Here is a 22,393-nt window from a genome sequence, read left to right as displayed (position 1 = left end):
GGTTGTTGGGATCGCCATTGTTGGAGCGGTTCAAGAAGCCGAGTTGTTGGACTGAAGCACCACCTTGGACTCTAGTGGAAGAGGTAGAGAAGGGGAGTGGCTTAGAGGAATTTGGGGATCTTTAGAATGATATGGAGCTCTACCAATGGAAAAAGGTAGCGTTCTTGGTCAGGAAACCAACAAGGGAGTACAGTGTTGCAGTGCCATAAGAGTAAGAGGTCTGAAGGATTGAAACCATCCAAGGTAAACTCTGTTGGCAAGGTAGATTCTGGGTCTACCTTCAAAATTAGGGGGAAAAAATAAAAAGAAAGGTAAATAATGAAAGAATGCAGCAGAAACGCTGAATGCTCTTTGGTTTGGATAATGTGACGGCCACTACAGACAGTAGTACTAAAGAAAAGCGTTTGGGGCGCTCTACACAGGAAGCATTTACCTTGGTACCTTGAGTGCAGAGGATGCAATATCTTACTCTTTTCATCACAAAAGCTAACGCATTCCACATACTCTACACCTTATAATAACAAATAAGATCTACAAGAATGGCCCATACTTTTTAGCAATTTCAGTTGAGTGGAAAGAAAATATACCGGGGGGAGGAGGGAGAGAGAGAGAGAGAGAGAGAGAGAGAGAGAGAGAGAGAGAGAGTTTTCTTGACAAGCTATAAGCTTAGCTAAAATGGCGACTTGCCATCCTTCTAGGACCTATACAAAAAGAAAGGAAGAAAGATAAAGAAAACCCCCAGCCAATAATTAACTTATATTGCAGGAGAAAATCATCAGCCAAATTGCGTGCACTGATCTTCCTGAGGATGGTCAGGTTCATTTGGGGTTTACATTGACCAGTTTAACGGCCAGAAACAAATAATGAACTGGTTGAAATTTTATTCCCTTCAGCCTGAACTTTTCTGACCTTTGCCTTGTCGATGCGTGCTCGTCTCACAGCTTCCTGGATCTGGCGATCATGGTCCTTCAGCATCTGATCCATGTTGCCCGATGGAACTAGCAATGGACCAGAGTAGTGTATTTTGTGACCCTTCGATCCATAACCGAGCTGAACCGAATAAAGACAAGAATCATGCAATAGGCTATTAGAAAGCAAAAACAAGAGAACATGCTACTACTGGGATGAAAGTCCATTAAAACGGCTTAAAAGGCATTAAAATAGCAAATTTAAATAAATAAAGACGTGCATGTTATATAACCAGCACGTAATACTGAAATTTTTGTGAAAATGGGGATTTCAGAATTTTTTTTCTTTCTTTCTATATAAACATATATATATACACACACATATATGAAGAAAATTTATTATAATTCATAAAACTTCAAAAGAAATTGAAAAATATTTAAATGTGGAAAATTAAACTACTCACGAGAATTGGATCTTTGCTGCCAATTTTTGCATCTTCTTTTTTATGAGAACCTGCAATTCCCAGTGAAGGATGTTTTTGATCATGTTGTGTCACGGATTCTGAGCCCTCCTTAAAGGATCCAGGAAACCTGCCTATAAATTTTGCAACTTCTGGCTGCGAAGAACTAGACCTTTGTCTGCGATCCTCAGACATCCTCCTTGCCTCCACAAAACCTGATATTGTTGACAAGTCAGCCCCAGTTGACATCTTTGCGGCATCATCCAGGTTCTTGCCAGCCTTTGCCCACGCAGCCCGGTGAGTCAGTGGCCCTGAATGGGAGGCTCTCTTATGATGATGTTCCTGGGGTTCTATGCTTCCTTCAACAGCTTGTGATGGTCTAGGTGGATCAATTGGAAAGCCAGAGGCAACGTCTTCCTGATGAGGATTAAACTTTTCACTCCGGCTCTTAGAGTTCGACTGAGCATGTCTTTTCTGCAACAAAAGGCATTATTAATAACACGATTAATATGATATAGATGCAAGATTGATTCAAAAGAAAAGGACAAAGAAGAAGTGATGATCTTATGGAGAATACTTAATATAGGGCTTAGATAACTCGCAGGTAACAAGACAAAAAATAATAGTCTATTGTTATGAAATAGGAGACACCATATAGATCTATTTCCAAAAGTTGAAATTGGCACGGTAACTTCAGAATGCTATCACGGTGCTCATTTTGCATATCCCTATGCTCAAAACACGATACTAAGGATGAACCATCATCTAAATTGAAAGATGTCATCCATCCAATGAATCAATAGAACTGAGTCAATATGGTTGAACAACAGTGAACTATATAAATTTGTCATTGACTAATTATCACTCTACTCCTTTGGACGGCTTTTATAGACTTCAATTGGCTTAATTTAAATGATAATATTAAACAAACTAAAATCATCACAGACAAATTACAATCTTCAAATCCCATTGGAAATAGAGAACTAACAATAACTAATATAAACATTAGTTACCTGCATCGATAATACTAATTCAGCATTGGCATCAGGTGCTGGGACCGCTCGAGACTCCCTTGTTCCTCTCCTTTCAAGGTCCAGTCTCTGGCCTTTGCTTCCTGCTGCTCCTTGTCTATCCATGTTAAACAAAAACAAGGTTATTGGTTACATATAACACCTATACAGCTAAATCCCTTTGGCGTTAGCAGAATGCCAATAGCTATTGGAACTTTTATTATTTATTATTTTTTTATAAGTTATTGGAACTTATATAAACATTCTTTCACTATAATCAACCAAAATTTAAAGCCTACAAAGCCAACAGAGTTAGAAATTGGACCAATAGTCATCGGTATAATTCGTCTAAAAACAACAAACTATATGAACCGATGCTGTTCTCCACAGTCTAAGCAAACAAGTAACATTTCCTCCATACAATCTATTGACTTTAAATTAACTGATATTTTATGATAATGCATTTACCAAGAAGAAACCATCACAATATGTATCTTGGAACTGCCAAAGTACTGCAGTCAACTCAATCACCAAAATCTGATTCGGTTAACATTCTCAGGCAATGTCTAAATTTCACACAGATCTGCAAGCACAGACAACCCAAGCTTCAAAACACCCTAGGAAGCACCCATACAGATATGGGATATAGACATGATATGTTACTGATACGGCGATCTGTCAATTCTTGATACTCCCACCCCCTCCACCCAAAAAAACCTCTAAAATGGACAAGAACAAAGAAAATGACAAAGCACCCACCATTGTGTATGAAGACATTGAAGCTTAGGCTATCCCAATCATTAAGCTCAATGAGGTCAGCAATACATTCCATAAGAATGATAAGATGAAAAGAATTGTCTCTCCCCTTCCATGAAATTATTTGATCTCTGTCAGTTGCTAGGGTTTCTATGATATGTTATTTATTTGATTAGGAGGAATTGCTTTTTATGTGCTGTATCTCTAGCATAGTCCAACAGTATTCCTGATATTTAAAAAAAAAAAATCCTAAAAAATATGTACTATTGCTGACATATATTTAATATTGCATCATATGTGGATATGATAGTGATTTTTAACATGTTCATGCTTCTTAAATAAAATCATAAACATCAAAAGGCATGCTTTCATTTGAAGCTACAAAATAGTATTTCATAAATTGAAAAGAAAAAAATAATGTTCACCTTCTGGCTTCATCCCGCACTTTTGCATCAAACTCTTTGCTAGGAGGATACTTTGGCAAGCTGGCAGGATCGCAAGGAAGTGGTTTTGTCGTAAAGAACTGGAAACATAAACCAATAAAAATAAGGAAAAAAAAAAAGTAAGTAGCACCAACTATGGTAATAACTCCAAAATTAAACTAGTTATGGTAATAACATGATGACTACTCAAAAGAACAGGTAATGGAATATAAAAAATACCTTAAAAAATATCAGGATAACCCACACTCAATAGTAAAACAATAATTGGAAAGTCTATTGGTTTCATTTATGTAAAAGTTCATACCTCGCTATTGAGAGCAGAAGCTGCAGATCCACGGTCGGCAGGATCTATGGAAAGTAAAGTCTCTATCAATGATAGTGCAGGTGCAGGGAAATCCTTAAATGTTTCTGCAACACAACGTCTATAAGGTTGCTGGGGTTTAAATATGGTTGCATGAGGCAATTTAGATTTTCTCCAATAATCCTCAGATGGAGAACCACAAAGTTTGAAAATTTTATGCAATTGCTCCACCTGCAACCCAAAAAAATAGAGTCCAAACGTAACTTTTTTTCTTACAAGTCAAGTCCAAAAATAAATTTAAACTAGGCTACTTCTACGTAATATAAGCAAAAAGAGCTACTGAAAGTGAAGAAACATAAACAGATATTTTAGTTATATGACCGGTTATGCAAAATCATCCAGACAATTAAGACTCGGGACGTCTTTTTCATATAACCTATAATTTGCCTCAAATTCAGCATGATGATTACGAAAATTTAGGTAATTTTGGAGTCTGAACAATACAAAACTACCAGGTGGCTACCATAACCAGTGATGACTGTCATGTTGCATATCCAAAATCTCTACAGGAACCATCTCTTTCCATGCCCTATTTCCACATTCACAACGTTTTCAGTGGAAATATAGTCCTCCATATTTTTTTAATCCGAAATATAGTCCTCCATACCGCAACCAAAAAAAGGAAGTCCCATCACTTTAATAAAAAAGGTGGTCTAAATCATTAGATCTTCTTTAAAAACTGGATCAGCAACAAGTAGTAGACATAAACTGTATGCTCTCGCTCCTCGTGAGTAAAATTCCAAGACATGTCCAATAAGGTGCTCAATCCAATAAATTGTTTGTAACTTGAATAATGGTCATCTAGATTGCTATCAATACTAAAATCAGCAGAGCATGCGCATTAATCCTATAATATAAAAGAGAAATAACAAACACCTACTTATCAAAAAAAGAAATAATAAACACCTCAGTTCTTCCTGGCATAATAGGCTTGCCAGCATATAATTCAGCAAGTATGCAACCAGCACTCCATAAATCCACAGCAGTTCTGTAGTAAGTAGCTCCAAGTAAAAGCTCCGGTGGCCGGTACCAAAGAGTGACAACACGGCTTGTCAGTGGCTGACTTTGATGGGGATCAAAAAAACTTGCAAGACCAAAGTCTGCAATCTTCAAGATGCCCTTGTTGTCAATCAGAAGGTTGGAACCCTTTATGTCACGATGCAGAACGCCATGGCTGTGGCAATGATCAAGTCCCTGTAAAAGTTGCTGTGTGTAACATTTAACCTGCAAATAGATGAACAAATATAGGAACTGAAATACCAAACAAACAGGAACTAAATAAATATAGTATCTCAATTTTTTTCTGGATAAGTAAAAAAATATATATAACCAAGGAATATCATCTGGCCCTCGTCTATGGGAAACCTTTTTATTTATGGTTAATAAGAAAATTTTATTACCATGTATAGGCAAAACCCAAGTACACAGGACGTATACAAAGGAAATACCTACACCACACTAGGAACAAAAAAGAGCCTAAAGCAAATCCTGAAAATTATCATCATTCAGTACAAGAGCCTTGGCCCATGAACCCAAAGTACAGAAGAAAAAATCCAAGATTGTTCTTTGAGAGAATTGCTTTAAATAATTGAATAAAACAGCAAATTGCAGTTTATAGAAGAGGAAAAAAAAGCATCTCTAATACCTGTGCTTCTGTAAATTTCAGACCAGGGTGTGAAGCAAGGCCTGCCAAATCATGCTCCATGTACTCAAAAACAAGGTACAAGCTGCAAGACATCCTTGATGTAACTAGACCTTCCAGTTTTATCACATTTGGATGATCGAGCCTACGCAGAATGTGAATTTCCCTAGCCATAAAGCGAACACTTTCAGGTTCCAGGTTATCAAACCTTACTTTCTTTAAAGCAACAGTTTTATTATGTTCAAGGTCACGAGCCATATAAACGTTACTGTAAGTTCCCTGGCCAATCTGCAACAAGAAAAGAAAATATATTATCATAAAGCAAACCAAAACCAGCCAACAGGTAATACCATGTTATAGTGGACAGCAGCTGGTAACCAAACAAGAGAAACCGAAGGACTGCTTGTAAGAACTAAGTACAATAACCCAACCCCCCCAAAAAAAAGAAGAAGAGGAAAACAGAAGATTAATAAAAGGAAAGCCTTGATTACAAACAATCCATGGCAGACTAACAGATTAAATAATCACGAATCTAAAAATCTATTAAAAATAAGACAATAGCTCCTTTACACTTTACAGAAACATTTCTTTTTCCCAAATCTGATATGGAGCTTTTATCCACTCTGCAATCTGTTTTCTAAACTGGACCAAGTTACATGTTTAATTGTCACATCATGTTTAACGGCCGGTTCAGTAAAAACTATAATAAGCATCGGGTGATACTGTAGCAATGTATAACAATTTTCCTCACTAGGATTCTACTTTTCTGTTCAGAACAATACCTAGATAGCATTTTCCATCGAATATCATTTCATTGTGTAGCAATGTATAATAATTTTCCTCGCTAGGATTCTACTTTTCTGTCCAGAACAATACCTAGATAGCATTTTCCCTCGAATATCGTTTCATTTTGTTTTATTATAGTACCTAAGCAGACCTGTAACCAAGACCCTAATATTTCCTAGGTCAAGTCCTAACTAATCTGGTTCTTTATCACTATTCCTTCATCACTATCATGCCTTTGTTTCTTTTCTTTGAATCAGCAAACGGCCCTTTTTATTTAATTTTTTCAATATTTTCATACTTGAAACTTGCTACCAGTAATAATAAGATATAAAAGATTAAGTTACAAATAAGAAAAATACAGCAGGATGCGTTTAGCATCCTTCCAAATGCTTGCAACTGAACTTTTTAAGAGCGATAAAATTCAAGAAAGCATCACAGTGGACAATGCAACAGATAGCAAGCCCGATATAGATGTAGAAAGATTGGTGGAAAGATAAAGATGGATTTCAGAGTTTCCATTCAGCTCGGTCATTAAAAGTTGGGTTGTTCCTTTCTTGCCATACTGTCTACATTTTTTTCTGAGCACTGCAAAACTTGCGCATAGTATAAGAGGAACAGCTCCCCACATCGCACCACTCTCATACCCACCGAAATTTTTTGCAGTCCTAGGCATCACCCAATGGACCCCAAATAGAGATAAGGCTAATGTGCGCAATTTCTAGGACCTTGTCTACAATGTGGGAGAATATGGTGTACAAATTTAACTACTGCCCAATCTTTTTGCTCAAAAAGTCCATATTAAACACAAGGAAAGGGTTCACTCTAAGTAGTATATGTGCCCAAATGCAAAGTGGATATTAGAATCAACAAACGATTGGGTGGTTGGGCTGATCAGTAGAGCAAGTAAATATCTTAGAATAAAAAATGATCATCGGCATTGAACCATAACCATTCCCGCGACGAACAAAATAATGTAACTTAACAGCCAATAACCAAAGGAGCATACTTTATCCAGCTTTTGAAAAGAATCAGCACGCCGTGGAGTCCATCCTCTAATAGCCTCTCCAGCCACTGCAGCCAGCCACGAAGGCCACCCTGCTGCAACCTGCTCCCCTTCCGTAGCTTTTGGAACACTACCCAATCCCGGATGTTGAGCAACAAGAACCTCCATTTTCTCCCTCTTGCTCTCCAAATGTTCACTGTGTAGCCGGACCGAACCATTCGCGTGCTTGTCTATCAACGTTGTCCTCCCATCATTACTGTCATACCGATCCTTGGCTCGATGCACTTCCTCCCGTCTGGAAGAGGTTGCCCTCGACGCCCGCAAGTCCGACGGGGCCTTCGAGAACCTCTCCCTCGGGCTCTCCTTGCTATCCTCAATAGCAGAGGGCTTGCAACAATTGCAACCCATTATGCACCAAAACCACCCCCCACAAAAAATCTTTCTCCTGAATCAATGTTCACCCCTCAAATCTGCTATTTTTGCCCTGCTTTCCTCGTCTTCCAACCCCATAATTGACAACTTAATTTCTAAGTAGTACTTTAAAGAAGCATGGAGTTCCAACCAAAAAACACAGTATTACCATGAAAGCCACCAATTCACAACCCAGAAAGTTACAGCTTTTGAAGAAGCAGAAACCCTAAATTCTTCAAAATTCTCGCAGAACTGAGTGAAAATCAATCCGCAATGCCTTGAAAAAGGGCCCCTTTTTTTTTTTGCACTGGAATATCACTTCTCTATAAACCCTTCTACTTCACAAGCTACAAATGAAACAAGATCACCAACAAACGAAACCCATTGCATAAACCCAAACCCTCGAATCACGCAAATATTAAAAAATAAATAAAGAAACGCTCAGAATCCTCATTTCACTACCAGTACATCGAAAATAATTACTCCTATGCGGCAGAGACACCACTGGAAGAACTAGTCTCGCGGCAAGGGGTTGAACACCCCCCAGGTACAGTGATCTAGAATATGGGTAGGGAAGCCAAGGATCTAGGGCAGAGATTTGGAGGAAGGAAGGAAGGAAGGAAGGGACAGTGAGATTGAGTTTCAACTGAAAAAATAAAAATAAAAGATTGTCTCTATAGTAGGAAGAGTGAGTGTGTCCCTCTCCCAAGTCCCCCAAGTGTCCCCAAACCCCCCTTTCAAGTGGAGAAAGATGCAGAGTGAGTGAGAAGATAAAAAGGCATTTTATGGTTTTTTTTACCGAAAAAAAAAAAGCCAAAAAGACATTCTTCCCGTGTCCTTCTTCAGTCCCCGCTCTACGCTGAAAGGACGTTATTTAGCATATTTCAGTCAGATAGCAGTTACAAGTTACAGATGTTAATACATGCTAATACTACGTTGATTTGGTTTCTTCAAAATCATAAATGGTTGGTTTTCAAAGACTGACTCATTGTCGGAAGCTCGTGGATTTATGGTTTCGTACAAAAATGAGGAAATTTTTTTTTGTTTTTCCTCTTATCTTATACTCTGCCAGTCTGCATGGAACTTTAAAGTTCGGTGACAGCGTGCTCTTGGTCCCGTTTGTAAAATTCGATTTACGTTTTACATTATTTAAAAAAATACGTTTAAAAAAAAAACTTGAGATTATTTCAAACATATTTTTTAATTTATTTAAAATTAAAAATAATTTAATATATAACATTCAAATAACTTAATTTTTACATTATAAAACTTTTAAGATAATTTAAATACTTTTTAAAAATCATACTACAACTACAAATAGGCTCTATATTTGTTATATAATTTAATTTAGAAGATAGTTTTAAATTTTATAAACTCTAAATTTTACCATTATTTAAGATAATATATTCTACACGTTGGTTTGAGTATAAAATAACTCAAATATTATATATTTTATTTAAAGATATTTGTGCAAGATAAAGTGTACATGTTATGTTGTTTAAATGTATTGAAAAACAGTTATGCTTATTATCCCTACATCACACATAATTTCTTTTTTTATCAAATTTGTGATGTATGGATGATGAGTATAATAATTCTTTTAGCTTAACAACAATAAAATTAAAAATCAAGTATGGTATATAGTGTAGAAATATTGAGTAGAATGACTCATTGAAAATAAGTATAATTAGATTCTACTTTTTTCGATGGTCCTATTTTTATAAAATAAATTTACTTCAAAATTGTACATTCTAAATTTACATATAATATTCTTATTTTAGTATTGCATTAGTATGATAGTTTATTTATTGTAAAATTTATATATATTATACTACTGCCTTATTTTCATTCTATTATATAATATGTGGCACATTTATTATTATTAGATGATTATTTATTGAATGATTATTTATCTAGTGATAAATGAGTCATATCTTACATAGTGAGATAAAAATAAGATAAGATTGTGATGTATAACATTATTCTATTTATTTACACTTTATTTATTACTTTAGAAAATAAAGATTAATATAATAATGAACAATATCATGATGAAATAGTTTGATAAGGAGCAGTTTAGATACAATAAGTATTTTATTTTATCTCATTATTATAAATTTTTTAAATTTCTATATAAAATATAATAAATTCAAAATTTTCAAATCTTAAAATAATAATAATGTTAAAAAATAATATTTTAATTTATATTTTAATTCATTTCATCACATCTCAACTCACCATCTAAACGACACCTAAATTCTCAATAATAATAATAAAATTTTCATAGCATGTAACTGCGGCGCGTATGAATTCACGTGCTCAGCAAAGAGCGTGCATGGACTTACGACGTTCGTAATTTGGGCGTTATGCTGAGGTGATGTGGTCGTTGGCTTTTTTCCATTTCCAAAAGGCTTTTACAAGCTGTGTTTACTTCATAAATAATGTAAAGGCTGTTAGGTGAGAGAAATCAGAATCCAACTAATTCACACCCGAAACAGTGTAATTCAACTATACTACCCCACTCAACAATATTTATTTATTTATTTATAATTATTTTATTACTGTTTTTAATGGTGTAGGGTTTCATACCAAATCATTAAACCACATTTATTTCTAATTTTGGACTCTCATCATTTTTCCGCCAATGGGACCGATCAAAGTCTCTTTTCTTGGCTTGACCAACTTCAACGGTCAATTTATTTCTTTTAGATCACTTGTGAATTTATTAAAAAAAAAATATATATTTTACTTTTTAAATTATAAATAACATTAAAATAATGTTGGACACAATCCTATAATATAGTTTGATTGCATAATATGTCTGTTTTAACATATAAAATCTCTATAAAAGGTTAAAGAATGAGAAGTGAATACATCCCATTTGATTATAACATGATACTAATGCGTGCATGTTTTTCAACTCAAGTTGGACATCAATTTCCGTTTTTGCATAACGGCTCGAGATGGTCCCCTAAATGTTATTTATTTATCATTATTTTCAATTTTTTATTTTTTTAGCATTAGATGCAATCTAACATGATAAGCATGTCAATAAATGCAAGCATAGCCTGTCAAAATTGACTTGCAGGAGAATTCGAGTCTATGCAAGTATTGATGAAATTATTTTTTTAAATTTAAAAAATTTCATAAAATTATATTATTTTATAAGTTTATTATATATGTAGTATTTTTCTTTTTACAATAAAAGGAAAGAGAATTAGAAACATGAATCTTATTAAAAGTGGTTTGAATTTATAGATGAGTTGAAATTATTTGTAAATAATAAAATAAAAATTAAATTATTTATTATATTTTCTATAAAAAGAAATTGAGGTGAATTTTAGAAAGAGATATTTCATCGGTTCTCACGAGAACACATGTCTTGGCTTTGAAATTGGAAGCGATGATATCGAGAAAAAAAAAAGGGTACAAGGGGCAACAACAACAGCAGAGAGGGAGTTAGGGAAGGGTAATGAATGAAATCATAAGAATTACAATTTCCCCGACCGAGAAGAAGATCATGGACAGTTGAGTAGAGCCTGCATATATAGAGCACAGCCCCCACCCCCACCCCAAGCCACGACCAAACAGCTGTCCAAACTCCATTAAATAATGAACAGTTATCCACATAATCATGCACCTCTACGAAATTTATGGCAGTCTTCTCCCACTCGGACAATCAATCAAACAACTCTACCGGGACCCCTCCCTCCCTCTCTTCTCTCTGAGTTCTCGACACGGCTTGTTCTGGGTCCACTCCTCCGGCCCGTGTATTTCGTGTCTCCATGCAGCCTAACACTTAGCGAAGCTTCTCATGAGCCCTGACCAATGACCACAGCCTTAGAGCATTGGAATTGATTAACCAAATGTAAATACATTTTCATAATTATATATGAGTAAAATCTTCTATATTAGATTAGTCAAATCATTAAAACTCAACATATAAATTACAATTAAACTTCCTAGTCATCTTTAATTAAATACTATTCACTCATTATATTAATATTTTAATAATTTATAACAATCATTATATTTTAATCTTATATCAGGTATGCGGATTTTGAATTTTTTGATCCATTATATATTATATACATAAATGTTACTTTTCACGCCTTTTTTGTTTTGTAATATCTTACATTCATTTCAAAAATATATTCCTTATTTTAATGTTTGTATTATCTAATTATTTGAAAGTCTATATTATTCATTTCAATTTTGATAAATAGTTTATTATTTTCTAATTTATTCTATTTCATTTTTTAACAGTATGTAATATATTTTGCCTGAATTTTATGGCATCTGGTAGTTGAATCCAGTTTGAAGAAAGTATGAAGTGTATTTGTAAAAATGTAAAATATTAAAAAGAATGTAAAATATTATTAAAATATATAATATTATATTACTATTTTAAAGTAAATATGTATAGTCCAATATAGATTAACCCAGACAAATGTTTTGACTATATTCAAAACTTGATGTTTTAGCCAAAATTTAGAATTGGCAATGGCTAGGCCATTTGTTAATGCTCTTAAGAGCATTTACATTGGTTTGTGTGTATGCATATGCAAAATCACATATTTTAGAGATACACTTTATCATTCGAACAAAACTTTCACATTAGTTTATATATATTTAAAGTAAAATAATAATAAAATATTATTATTTTATTATTATTAATTTGTTGTCTTCTTTTTTTATAGAGTTTGCAATTAGCACATACTGGGTTGTGGGAGAGAAGTGGGATGAAAATAATCTTGTTGGGGAGTTGGAGAGAGAGAGGGTGGGAGGAGAGAGAATGAATTAGTAAAATATATTTTTGTGGAGTGAACGATAGATTTCCAAATTTGTATAGTTATTGTTCGTAACTATGCAAATATTTAGAGATCCATAATTCAATGTAGAGAAATTTAGACTCATATTATGCAAATATGACTTTATATATACAGATGAATATGCCAATGTGAATGCTCAATGTTTGAAAGTTATAATACTGTTCACAAAGAACAAAGACCCTAGCCGGCCTAGTTGTGAAACCAGGTCTATGTTTTTTCCACAAAGCAAAGAAATATGGATTACTTGTTTAGGGACCGACAATGAGAATGCAATTAGGGCTGTAAGGAGTTTGGTCTGGATTGAAAAAATTGACCGGGTTGAACGGTTCAGTCTGGACCAAACCAATCCAAAGCTGAAAAGGTCGGTCTCGATCCCATGAATTGTGGGCCAAAAAAATTCGGTCCCATCTCGAAGTCTACAAATTTTATATAATAATTATATAAGTTAATGATGTAATTTTTATCTAATTTATTATCATTGATCATATAAAATATAAAATAATACATATTATCAATTAATAATAAATTATAAATCACGAGACAATTTATGTCATATATTCATATATACTCTACTATTTATATTTAATTAAAATAATTAGGTAATTTTTTATATAATTCATATTAATAATTTATTTATAAAAAAAATAATAAAAAAAATAAACTTAATCCGACTAATAGCTACCAATTCAATCCCTATATATCTTCGTTCCGGTCCAGGCTATCACCCGATTCACCCCTCGTACTGGACCGATTTACACCCATAAATGCAGCTTTCAAAGATGGTGTTTGACAGAAAGGAAAAATTAGGTGGCACGGAAATATACAGAGAGTGGCTAGTTTTTTTCTGGTGGTGGGTGTCATTAGATAGCCAATCATGTCAAGTTAAAAAGCAGCCATGATGCAAAGGAAAGTGGGGTAAAAATAAGTAAGCATTAATTAAAATCATTATCGAAAAAAAAAAAATGAAAAAAGGGTCATGCCTGGGGAAAACTCCATGTGTTGCTCATGCACTACCCAATATCGATAGGTTAATCATTTATTTGAGATGGTTCTCTCTCATTTTTCTTTGTATTTTAAATAAGAGTTATGCTACATATAATAATTTTTATGTATTTTTTGTGTATTTCACCGATCTGATTGACTAATATAATTATTTTATATTAAAAAAATGACATAATCAACCACATTAATAAAATGTATAAAAATTATGAAAGTGACTGCACGTAAAATTATTGTTTAAATAATATTGGGTTTTGGGGGATGGCTTGGAGAGGGACGTTTGAGACAACCAGGCATTTATGGGAGTCCAACTTCATGTGAAATGGGAAAGGGCTTTCCCAATTCTAGCAAGCCACAGCTTTCCTAAACTCGGGTCGGCCCATTTTGCTATACAAGCTTCGGCCTTTGGACTGACTTAGTCCGTCGGCCCGTCATACACAAGAAGTTATGACGAACATCGAACACCGAATTCTTATTTATTATTATTATTATTATTATTATTATTATTATCTCTTTATGAAAAATACATTTTAACCATCAATTAATAATATTCCCTCTTCGTGAAAAATACATCTATAACCATCAATTAATATTTTACATAATAGATAATGAATTGTCAAAACTGATTAATTGCATGCTCTAAGTACTTTAGAAAATTAAATACGGTTAGAATTAGACTAACGATGATAATCAATAAAAATGATTATTTTATTCATCATCTTTACACCGGACATATATTAAAGAAAAAATAAAAAAATAAAAAATAAAAGATAAGTGTATGATTTAGGGGTGGTGAGTAAAATTTTTCCAACAAAAAAAAAAAAATTGAATGTGCAATATATAAGTTTATAAAATAGAAATGGAAACCATACGAAGACAAATACAATAAATCATTTTTATAAACTTACATGAATCGATAGATGCGTCTAATTTACGAAATAAATGTAACACATCACATCATACGGTAAAAATTTATAAATTTTCTCTTTTTTTTTTGTAAATATAATAATAATATTAAAATATATATAATCACAATACAAAAATATAAAAAATTTTAGATTTAAATCTCTACAAAAATAGTTTATAAAATTAAATATATAATTTGATATGATACGTTAGATTTATTTTATAAAATTTATTTATAATTAAAATATTTTAAAAAAGAAATTATGATTATAAGAGTTTGCAGAAACCCAAGATTGGGTACAAATAAATTTGCATGTTTAGTAAGTGATTCGTCATGACCTGTCATTTAGCCATACATTAGTGTTGAAATATAATTTTGATCCAAATTCAAATACAGCCCATGTTTTATAATATTAAAGTTTCCTTTGGGTTTTATAAATAAGATAAAATATTAGAATGTGGTTTTTTTCTTTTACAAGTAGAATGTGGAATTTTATGCTCATGGTAAATAATGAGTACTAAAAATAATAAAAAAACGTGGATAGAGAGAGAGATGCGGAAGCTAATCCTACAGAAGAAAGAGTTTTCATAACAAAATTTTCACACCGAAACCCTAGAATTTGGGTACAAGATAAAAACCCAGTTCAGGAAAAAAGGTGTCTAGGATTTTGATTTGGAGCCCATTGGAAATTTGGCGTAGTGGTAAGTTTTTTTGTTTTTTTTTTTTGTCTGAATCTCCGCCCCCCATTATTGAATTTCCGTTTGAACATTGAACGTTGAGCCTTCGATTTTTTGGATAGACTCGAAACTTCGAAGCAGTTCGATTTGATGTAAATTGGAACTGTTTCTGTCTATGGTTTTTTTAATAATAAAAAAAATAAATCACCATTTTGAGATCGTATGTTTCGATGTTGAGTGCAAACTGAGAAGTGGGTCTGATTTTCGGGATTCATGGATTCTGTCATTGGAAATTTGGAATTAAAAAGCTTGGAAGTGATCATTGCGATTTTGAGATTTAGCGTTTAGAAGGAATTGTGGGTTAGGTGGCCTGGTGTTTATGAACATAAATCTGCAAAAATAATGGTGGGTTTGAGAATGTGTTGCTGTACATTGGAGATTTCAGTGAATCGGTGGACCATTTGGGGATGGGATTTGTGAGTTGGTATTGAATTTGGATTTGGTCGTGGCATTTTGGAAATCAGTGTTAGAAGACAACTTAGGATTTTGTGAATGAGAGGGTTGTGTAAAGTAGAAAGGAGATGAAACCCAAACTTGTGGGTCTCAAGATACAATGACTGGAGGGTCATTGGGTTTACGTACGGGGAGTTATGGATCACTTCAACAACAGATACAGAACGGTACCTTGCAGACTTCTCAGGCGCGAAAACCTTCTAAGATGCTTCTTTCTAGTTCAAGGGAGAAGGAAAAGCTTCTCCCATTTATTTGCCGATACGTTGGTCGAAGGAGGGTTGCGATGCTCCTCTTGATTGTCCTCGCTCTTTTGGTTTTTGTATTCGGTTCCTTTACGGTTAATAAAGGTTTGTTTTCCTATCCCCATTCTTGTATTTTTCTTCGATAGTCATTTATAACTGGAATTATTGCCACCTGTAATTATGCTGATGTGTGGGAGGCTTTACAATATAGTTAGGAGGCGCTATCATTTTTTTCCCTCTTTATGAGACAAAATATGATCTGATGGAGTTGACGCATCTTGTCATTGTGTAGCTGAAGCAATATTTTTTAGGCACACTTGTGATTGCTAGGTCTCAATTAGCTTTTGTGAATTTTCATTGTGCTACTTATTGATTTCTTTTGATCGTCATATATTCTCCCTATTTACTGGTTTGGTTTTTGAATGGTGATGCACCAGAATCGAACATCACTTCACACATTGGAAGCATGACACCTTATCGGTCAGATTATCCTCTATCTTCAAATCCACCAGGAGTAGAAGATAATCATGGGAATAAGAATTATTTTGAAGAGATCTCTTTGAAAGGAAATGATCAAAGTCAAGCTTCATCTTTTCCTCCTCCTCCTCCTACTACTTCTAGTGCAACAGCTACAAGTGTTACATGGTCTAACCCTTCATCGGGCCATCTTTGTGGAAATTTTGTGTTTCCTCCTCCCCCACCAGCTGGTAGTAAAAGGATTGGACCACGCCGTAAGTTTGAGGTTTTCTTGCATATTGTATTGTTAATGAATTTCTTGCACCCACACACTTGTAATTTCAGTGTAAAACTGATTGTCAAGAACATATAAAGTACTGGCTACAGCCCACATCTAAAATTTGTTCTGGTAAAATATTCATTGATAACTTCTTCTTTTCATTTTATTTTCAGCATGCCCAGTATGTTATCTCCCTGTAGAGCAGGCTATAGCTAGTATGCCAAGCTCCCCATCAGCTTCACCAGTGCTACGTAATTTGACATATATCCGTGATGAAAATCCTATCAAAACCGAGACTCATGGAGGCTCTGACTTTGGTGGATATCCTTCTTTAAAGCAGAGGAATGAGTCCTTTGAAATAAAAGAGTCAATGGCAGTGCACTGTGGGTAGGTTTAGGTTTCGTTCCTATTGGTTCATTTTAGCTAGATTATCTTCCATTGTCTGCAGTGTTTTCTGTTTATTTTTTTTCAGCTAAATGCATCCTCCTTCCTGTCCTCCTCTGTTGGTGCATTAATTTTAATTTTTAACAGATTTGTTAAGGGAAGCAAACCCGGTCACCAGAGTGGATTTGATATTGATGAAGCTGACCTTCTAGAGTTGGAGCAGTTTCATGAGGTTATGGTTGCATCAGCCATATTTGGTATTGCTTAGTATAAGACACTTTGTAAAGATCTACTTGATTCTACGCATATACTTTTCTATTCCTTATGAGTGCACCTTTTTTTAGGAAACTATGACATTATACAGCAGCCCAAGAACATTAGTGAAGCGGCAAGGAAAAATGTTCGTTTTTATATGTTTATTGATGAAGAGACTGAAGCTTATATGAAGAATTCTAGTGTCTTGGACAGCAGTAAGAGGATTGGTTTATGGAGAATTATTGTCGTTCATAATATTCCATACACTGATCCAAGACGTAATGGAAAGGTCTCTCTACTTTCTTTTGGAAAATTTGTTTCTTTTGTTTCGGTCTATACTAAAATGTAGCTCAGATAAATTATGTATTTTCTTTGTTTCTTTGTTTTCTTCTTCTGCGTCTTGAAAATTTGTAGTTTTCTTGGTTATTAGACCACCCTCCCCCTCTCTTTTCTTGTATGGATGATGTTATATCATAGCAGATCTGCAGACAGGAGATTGTGATATGACACCATTTAACTAATTATGTTCTTTTCAAGTTATCAGATAGAGAAATGCATGGAGGGAAATGACGTTGATGAGATTATGTGCTGACAGTTCCTTTTTTCCCCTTTTTTTTTTTTGAAGGGGAGAGAAGAAGAAAATGGGGGCTTGACCTAAAACCTTGATTACTTTTTGTTACAGTTGTGATGCTGGGTGTCCTCGAAATCAATTCTGGGAAAATTTTGTGAAAAAACTCAAGTGTGTTTGATGTTGTTGACCCTCTTAAGTATTTATGACAGGTTCCAAAGCTTCTATTGCATAGGATCTTCCCCAATGTTCGGTATTCCATATGGATCGATGGAAAGCTCCAGCTTGTTGTGGATCCATATCAAATTCTTGAGAGGTACATCCATCTTCTGTTTTTGTTAGCCTCTCATTTCTTGGTATGTGGGAGCCTGAATTAGTGTTGTTATACAGATTTTGGATTTCCTGTATGGCTAAGATACCGTACAGATTCAGAAAGCAGAGAGTTGGCAGACATATTTCATTAGGTTTCTTAGAATGTTCATTAACCCAGGTGGTGTGATTGCATATTTACTGCTCACTAGCTTTTTTCTGCTTCAACTTTTATAATGTATATTTTTTTTTTTTTCAATAAGAAGGTATCTTATTAATATAACGTATAATGTCAATGAAATATACTATATCTTGATGTCTTTTCTTCTAGAGTATGTATATATCATTGCTGATGTTAATGGATGCGAGTGATATAATTGCATATATCCTCTTGATCGGGTACACACTTCTCTTTTTGTAATTTATGTATTGTCTGTAGTAATAATGGGTGGGTCTCATGAGATCTACTCTGGCCTCAGAATCCAATAAAGGAAGGCACCTGCTTTATTTTGTCTCAGGTTTATTTTGAAGCACTGTGGCATTGATGTTCATGCATGGGACACATGGATGTGCTTCTCTGAGCTTCATAGGAAATATAAAGTCTAACCTTGATATTTCAATCCCCAAAATCTCATTCAGGTTTTTGTGGCGTGAAAATGCTAATTTTGCCATCTCAAGACACTATAAACGCTTTGATGTTTTTGAAGAGGCTGAAGCTAATAAAGCTGCTGGGAAATACGACAATGCCTCTATTGACTACCAGATTGAGTTTTATAGAAGGGAGGGCTTAACACCATATTCTCTGGCTAAGCTTCCAATAACAAGTGGTAGGTGCATGATTTTTGCATTCATGTTTTCATTAATAACTTTATAGATGTTTATAAATGTAGGTATTTTACATATTTGTTTGCAGACGCTGGTCTGTTGTGTTTTCCCTGTCAAATATTTTGTTTTATGAATGTGTTTCTGCAGATGTTCCTGAAGGTTGTGTCATCGTAAAGGAGCACATTCCCATCACAAATCTATTTACCTGTCTATGGTTCAATGAAGTTGATCGTTTTACTCCCAGGGATCAGTTAAGCTTTTCCACAGTGAGAGACAAAATGATGTCAACAGTGAGTTGGGGCATCAATATGTTTATGGATTGTGAAAGGCGTAACTTTGTGATACAGGTTAGTGTCTTCATATTGTTTTAGGAATGGAAAAAAGAAAAAGCTAAAAGCAAAAAGGTACTTCAGAGGATCATATGAAAAAAACACTAAGATTATATTCTGAGTGCAAAATTTTTAATATACAGGCATACCACAGAGATTTATTGGAGCAAATGCCTCCTCCAGTTGGTCGGATAATCCATTCTCCAGCCGCTTTGCCTGTCTATAATCCAATGGTAAGGCCTCCTATGAAGAAGATTATTAGGCGAAGAGGAGATAGGAAATCTGGTCAAAAGCGTCATCGTAAAGTTGTTGCTGGTCATAGAGACAACAATCCATTCTAGGTTTTCATTTTCTTGGAAGGGAGGTGGGAAGTAAAGAATTTTTTTCTCTTTGTTCAAATTATACGGCACGGGTTGTGAGGATGTGGCTTCAAGCAGGATGGCCACAAGGACAAACATTGCTCTAATTTTTGTTTCAGAAAATGTTATTTTTGGTAAGTAAAAAGGTTAACCATCGATTTTTGTTGTAAATACCTTCACTCCAAATAAGTTCCGTTGATGCTGCTGTCATTTTCATACCTTCTACACTACCAAGTTTTCCCCGTGTTGTTAAGTTACATGTTTATATCATAGTTTTTGGAGGTTTCGTTTTCATTTACTAGTTGTGCTTTGCTGCCATGCTAGATGGAAAAGGCCAGACTTTTAAAAAAAAAAAAAAAGATTCCACTCCCTTACTAATTAATGTTCATTTTCTTTCTGAATACGGATGCTTTTAGTCCCATGTCTCCTTGAACTTGGAGATTTCAGTTATCTATATCACAAGTAGTTTCTATGTTCAGGGCTTTTATAAGTGGGGTAAAGAGAAGATGGTTCTAGCATGTTCAGGGTACTGTAAACTTGCCGAACACCTGATTATTTTCTAACCCTGACTTTGTTTAGGATCCAGAAACATACTTGCTGGATGCATGCAATATAAATGAAGTTGGGGAAGGTCGTGGTTGCAAACATACAGTGGTTACTGTTTTATAGTCTAAGACCTTGATTTAAATTCTAAAATCAGATAGAAATGATAATTGTCGTTTTGATAGTGATAATGGAGATAAAGGCCTTCTGAAAACTATTGTGGTTGAAAATTTTATGAGAAAAACCATTACTCTTAACATCAAAATGGCAAGAGCCTGCAGAATGGCTTAAAAATGAGGAGACCCTTCTCGACAAGTGAATAGCACTTTTCTAAGAAGGATTGATTTTGAAAAATGTTGTCATATTGAATTTTACCGTCTCCAGTTATACATCTTGTTAATGTGATATATTTAGTGACTTCTCAATTAAGACGCTTTAAAATGTGTCATATCAGCTGAATGAAAGATAACATTCTTCTTGCACATTTTAATACTATTTCAAACTAAATGCAACCTTATGGTGCCCACGTTTGCCACTTCCATTTCTTACATGCACACGACTCAGGGTAGCTCAGTGCATAAAAGTTAATTTATGTTCTCAGAAGAACCCTCCATAGTCCATCCCTAACAGCTGTACGGGAGAGTCTGCAATGATGGCCCAGCCCCCCCTCTTTAGAGATCTCAACTTGTAGGATATTAATAAGAGAGCTGTCATTGGTTTGGTGTACAGTACAAAACAATACAGCTAGTTTGTAAGATTTTAAATATCCCTTTATTGTTTTGCGTCTCCCAATTACAGATCAAAGTTAAAAGGACTGACTTCAAGACACGATCGCATTGTTTCTTACGCTTTCTTTGATGCCTTCCAATGTACACATAAGTTTAACATGGGGAGCATAATAGATAGAATTCATGACCAAAAGCGATTCTCTCTCTGCAGATTTTGTTCGTCTGAGTGTCCGATTTGCAATTCCATGTCAAGACACTAAAAATGATCTCTTGCAATGAATGAAGTGAGATGTAGATCTGAAATCAGCTCTCCCATATGGCCCATTTCCTATGCTGGGTGCTGGTCAAGCTGCAAAATTAATGACCTTTGAGTCAGTCAGGCAGGAAAAGCAAGAATCAAAACCCTTTGCCCCCCATTTAAGACATGAAATATAATGAATGAGTTCATAAAAATAAATTTTTCACTCTCAAATAGTCATTTTTTCCCAATTTATACTTCAAATTATCATTTTTATGACGATTTACATCTTTAATTATGATACGATAGTTACGATCGTAGTTTGTATCATATATTCTCATGAATCTTAACGGTCAAATGTGTAAATTGCTAAAAAAGCAGTAGTTAAATTTGGAATTGACAGATTTGAGAACTTGATCTGTAGTCACCAAAAAGATATGACCTTCCTCATCAGCTGATAACAAATGGCCAACCATGAATCCAAAAACCAAAGTAATGAGTCTGTGACCCACAATGTTCAATTGCTTTGCAGAAGAAGGAAGGGATTGACCAGAAAAGCATGGCATTTTCTGCATGTATTGGGGTGTCCGGTGAAGGAAGTTATCTCTATGCCATTCAAAGGCATCTGCCATCTATCTCCAATAGCCATATCCCAAACACCACCTATAAATAAAACCTCCAAACATGAATTGCTGTTGCTGACCTAACAGGTCACTAAGCCTATTCCAACCGCTGTATCTGCTCTTTCTCCTCCTTCTCCCTACTTATAGAAAACCCTTTTCAGTTTAATCCCCCTTCAATGCCTCAGCCTTTTGGTTCAGGGTTAGAATTTTGGATCCAAGGTTTTCTTTTGTCTCTCTCTTTTGTATAGTTTATATCGCTGGGCCGTTTTGTTTGTTTGTGTTAAGCATTGGATATCATGGTTAGGGTTTGCGTATGCTTTCTTGTTTCAGTCATGGTTCTTGGTTCAGCTCTGAAATTGATCTGAAACTCCATAATGGTTTCGTTCCATGGGTTCATCTGGGTTTTTAGAGCTGTACAGTGAAACCTAACATTGGGTTCTAATCAAATAGCTCACTCTGATCTCCCAGAAATTTCCAACGAGACTTTTGGGGGAAGGATTGATCTTGATGAACGATCGCATCTTTCGATATCTATATACATCCCA

At 34.6% G+C, this 22,393-nt stretch overlaps 2 protein-coding genes across 2 annotated transcripts; one reads left to right on the top strand and one right to left on the bottom strand.

The window, feature by feature from the left end:
• Positions 1-532: 532 nt before the first annotated feature.
• Positions 533-8,531, bottom strand: LOC108992774 (probable serine/threonine-protein kinase At1g54610). The gene is made up of 8 exons (XM_018967420.2): positions 7,374-8,531; positions 5,585-5,869; positions 4,846-5,163; positions 3,883-4,110; positions 3,561-3,658; positions 2,383-2,497; positions 1,373-1,843; positions 533-1,050 (listed from the first exon to the last, which is right to left on the bottom strand). Exons 1-8 carry the CDS (start codon positions 7,776-7,778, stop codon positions 844-846), a joined length of 2,127 nt encoding a protein of 708 aa, XP_018822965.1. The 5' UTR covers positions 7,779-8,531; the 3' UTR covers positions 533-843.
• A 6,528-nt stretch (positions 8,532-15,059) lies between these two features.
• Positions 15,060-20,010, top strand: LOC108992766. Its single transcript, XM_018967407.2, has 9 exons — positions 15,060-16,056; positions 16,389-16,682; positions 16,861-17,074; positions 17,219-17,328; positions 17,416-17,615; positions 18,107-18,210; positions 18,843-19,030; positions 19,176-19,375; positions 19,501-20,010. The coding sequence occupies exons 1-9, from the start codon at positions 15,810-15,812 to the stop codon at positions 19,696-19,698; spliced, it is 1,755 nt and encodes a 584-aa protein (XP_018822952.1). The 5' UTR covers positions 15,060-15,809; the 3' UTR covers positions 19,699-20,010.
• Positions 20,011-22,393: the final 2,383 nt, after the last annotated feature.

The sequence above is a fragment of the Juglans regia genome, chromosome 9, assembly GCF_001411555.2.
Source record: "Juglans regia cultivar Chandler chromosome 9, Walnut 2.0, whole genome shotgun sequence".
Classification (NCBI taxonomy): domain Eukaryota; kingdom Viridiplantae; phylum Streptophyta; class Magnoliopsida; order Fagales; family Juglandaceae; genus Juglans; species Juglans regia.
This window is presented reverse-complemented; position numbering and strand designations above follow the sequence as displayed.

Bases quoted from the DNA above. Each gene is read 5' to 3' on its own strand.
- LOC108992774 (XM_018967420.2), bottom strand. From the start codon at position 7,778: ATGGGTTGCAATTGTTGCAAGCCCTCTGCTATTGAGGATAGCAAGGAG. The intron at 5,164-5,584 runs GTATTAGAGATG...ATCTATTTGCAG, and splicing joins TGAAATTTACAGAAGCACAG to GTTAAATGTTACACACAGCA. The intron at 2,498-3,560 runs GTGAACATTATT...TAACATGGATAG, and splicing joins GTGCGGGATGAAGCCAGAAG to ACAAGGAGCAGCAGGAAGCA.
- LOC108992766 (XM_018967407.2), top strand. From the start codon at position 15,810: ATGACTGGAGGGTCATTGGGTTTACGTACGGGGAGTTATGGATCACTT. The intron at 16,057-16,388 runs GTTTGTTTTCCT...GTGATGCACCAG, and splicing joins TTCCTTTACGGTTAATAAAG to AATCGAACATCACTTCACAC. The intron at 19,031-19,175 runs GTAGGTGCATGA...GTGTTTCTGCAG, and splicing joins TAAGCTTCCAATAACAAGTG to ATGTTCCTGAAGGTTGTGTC.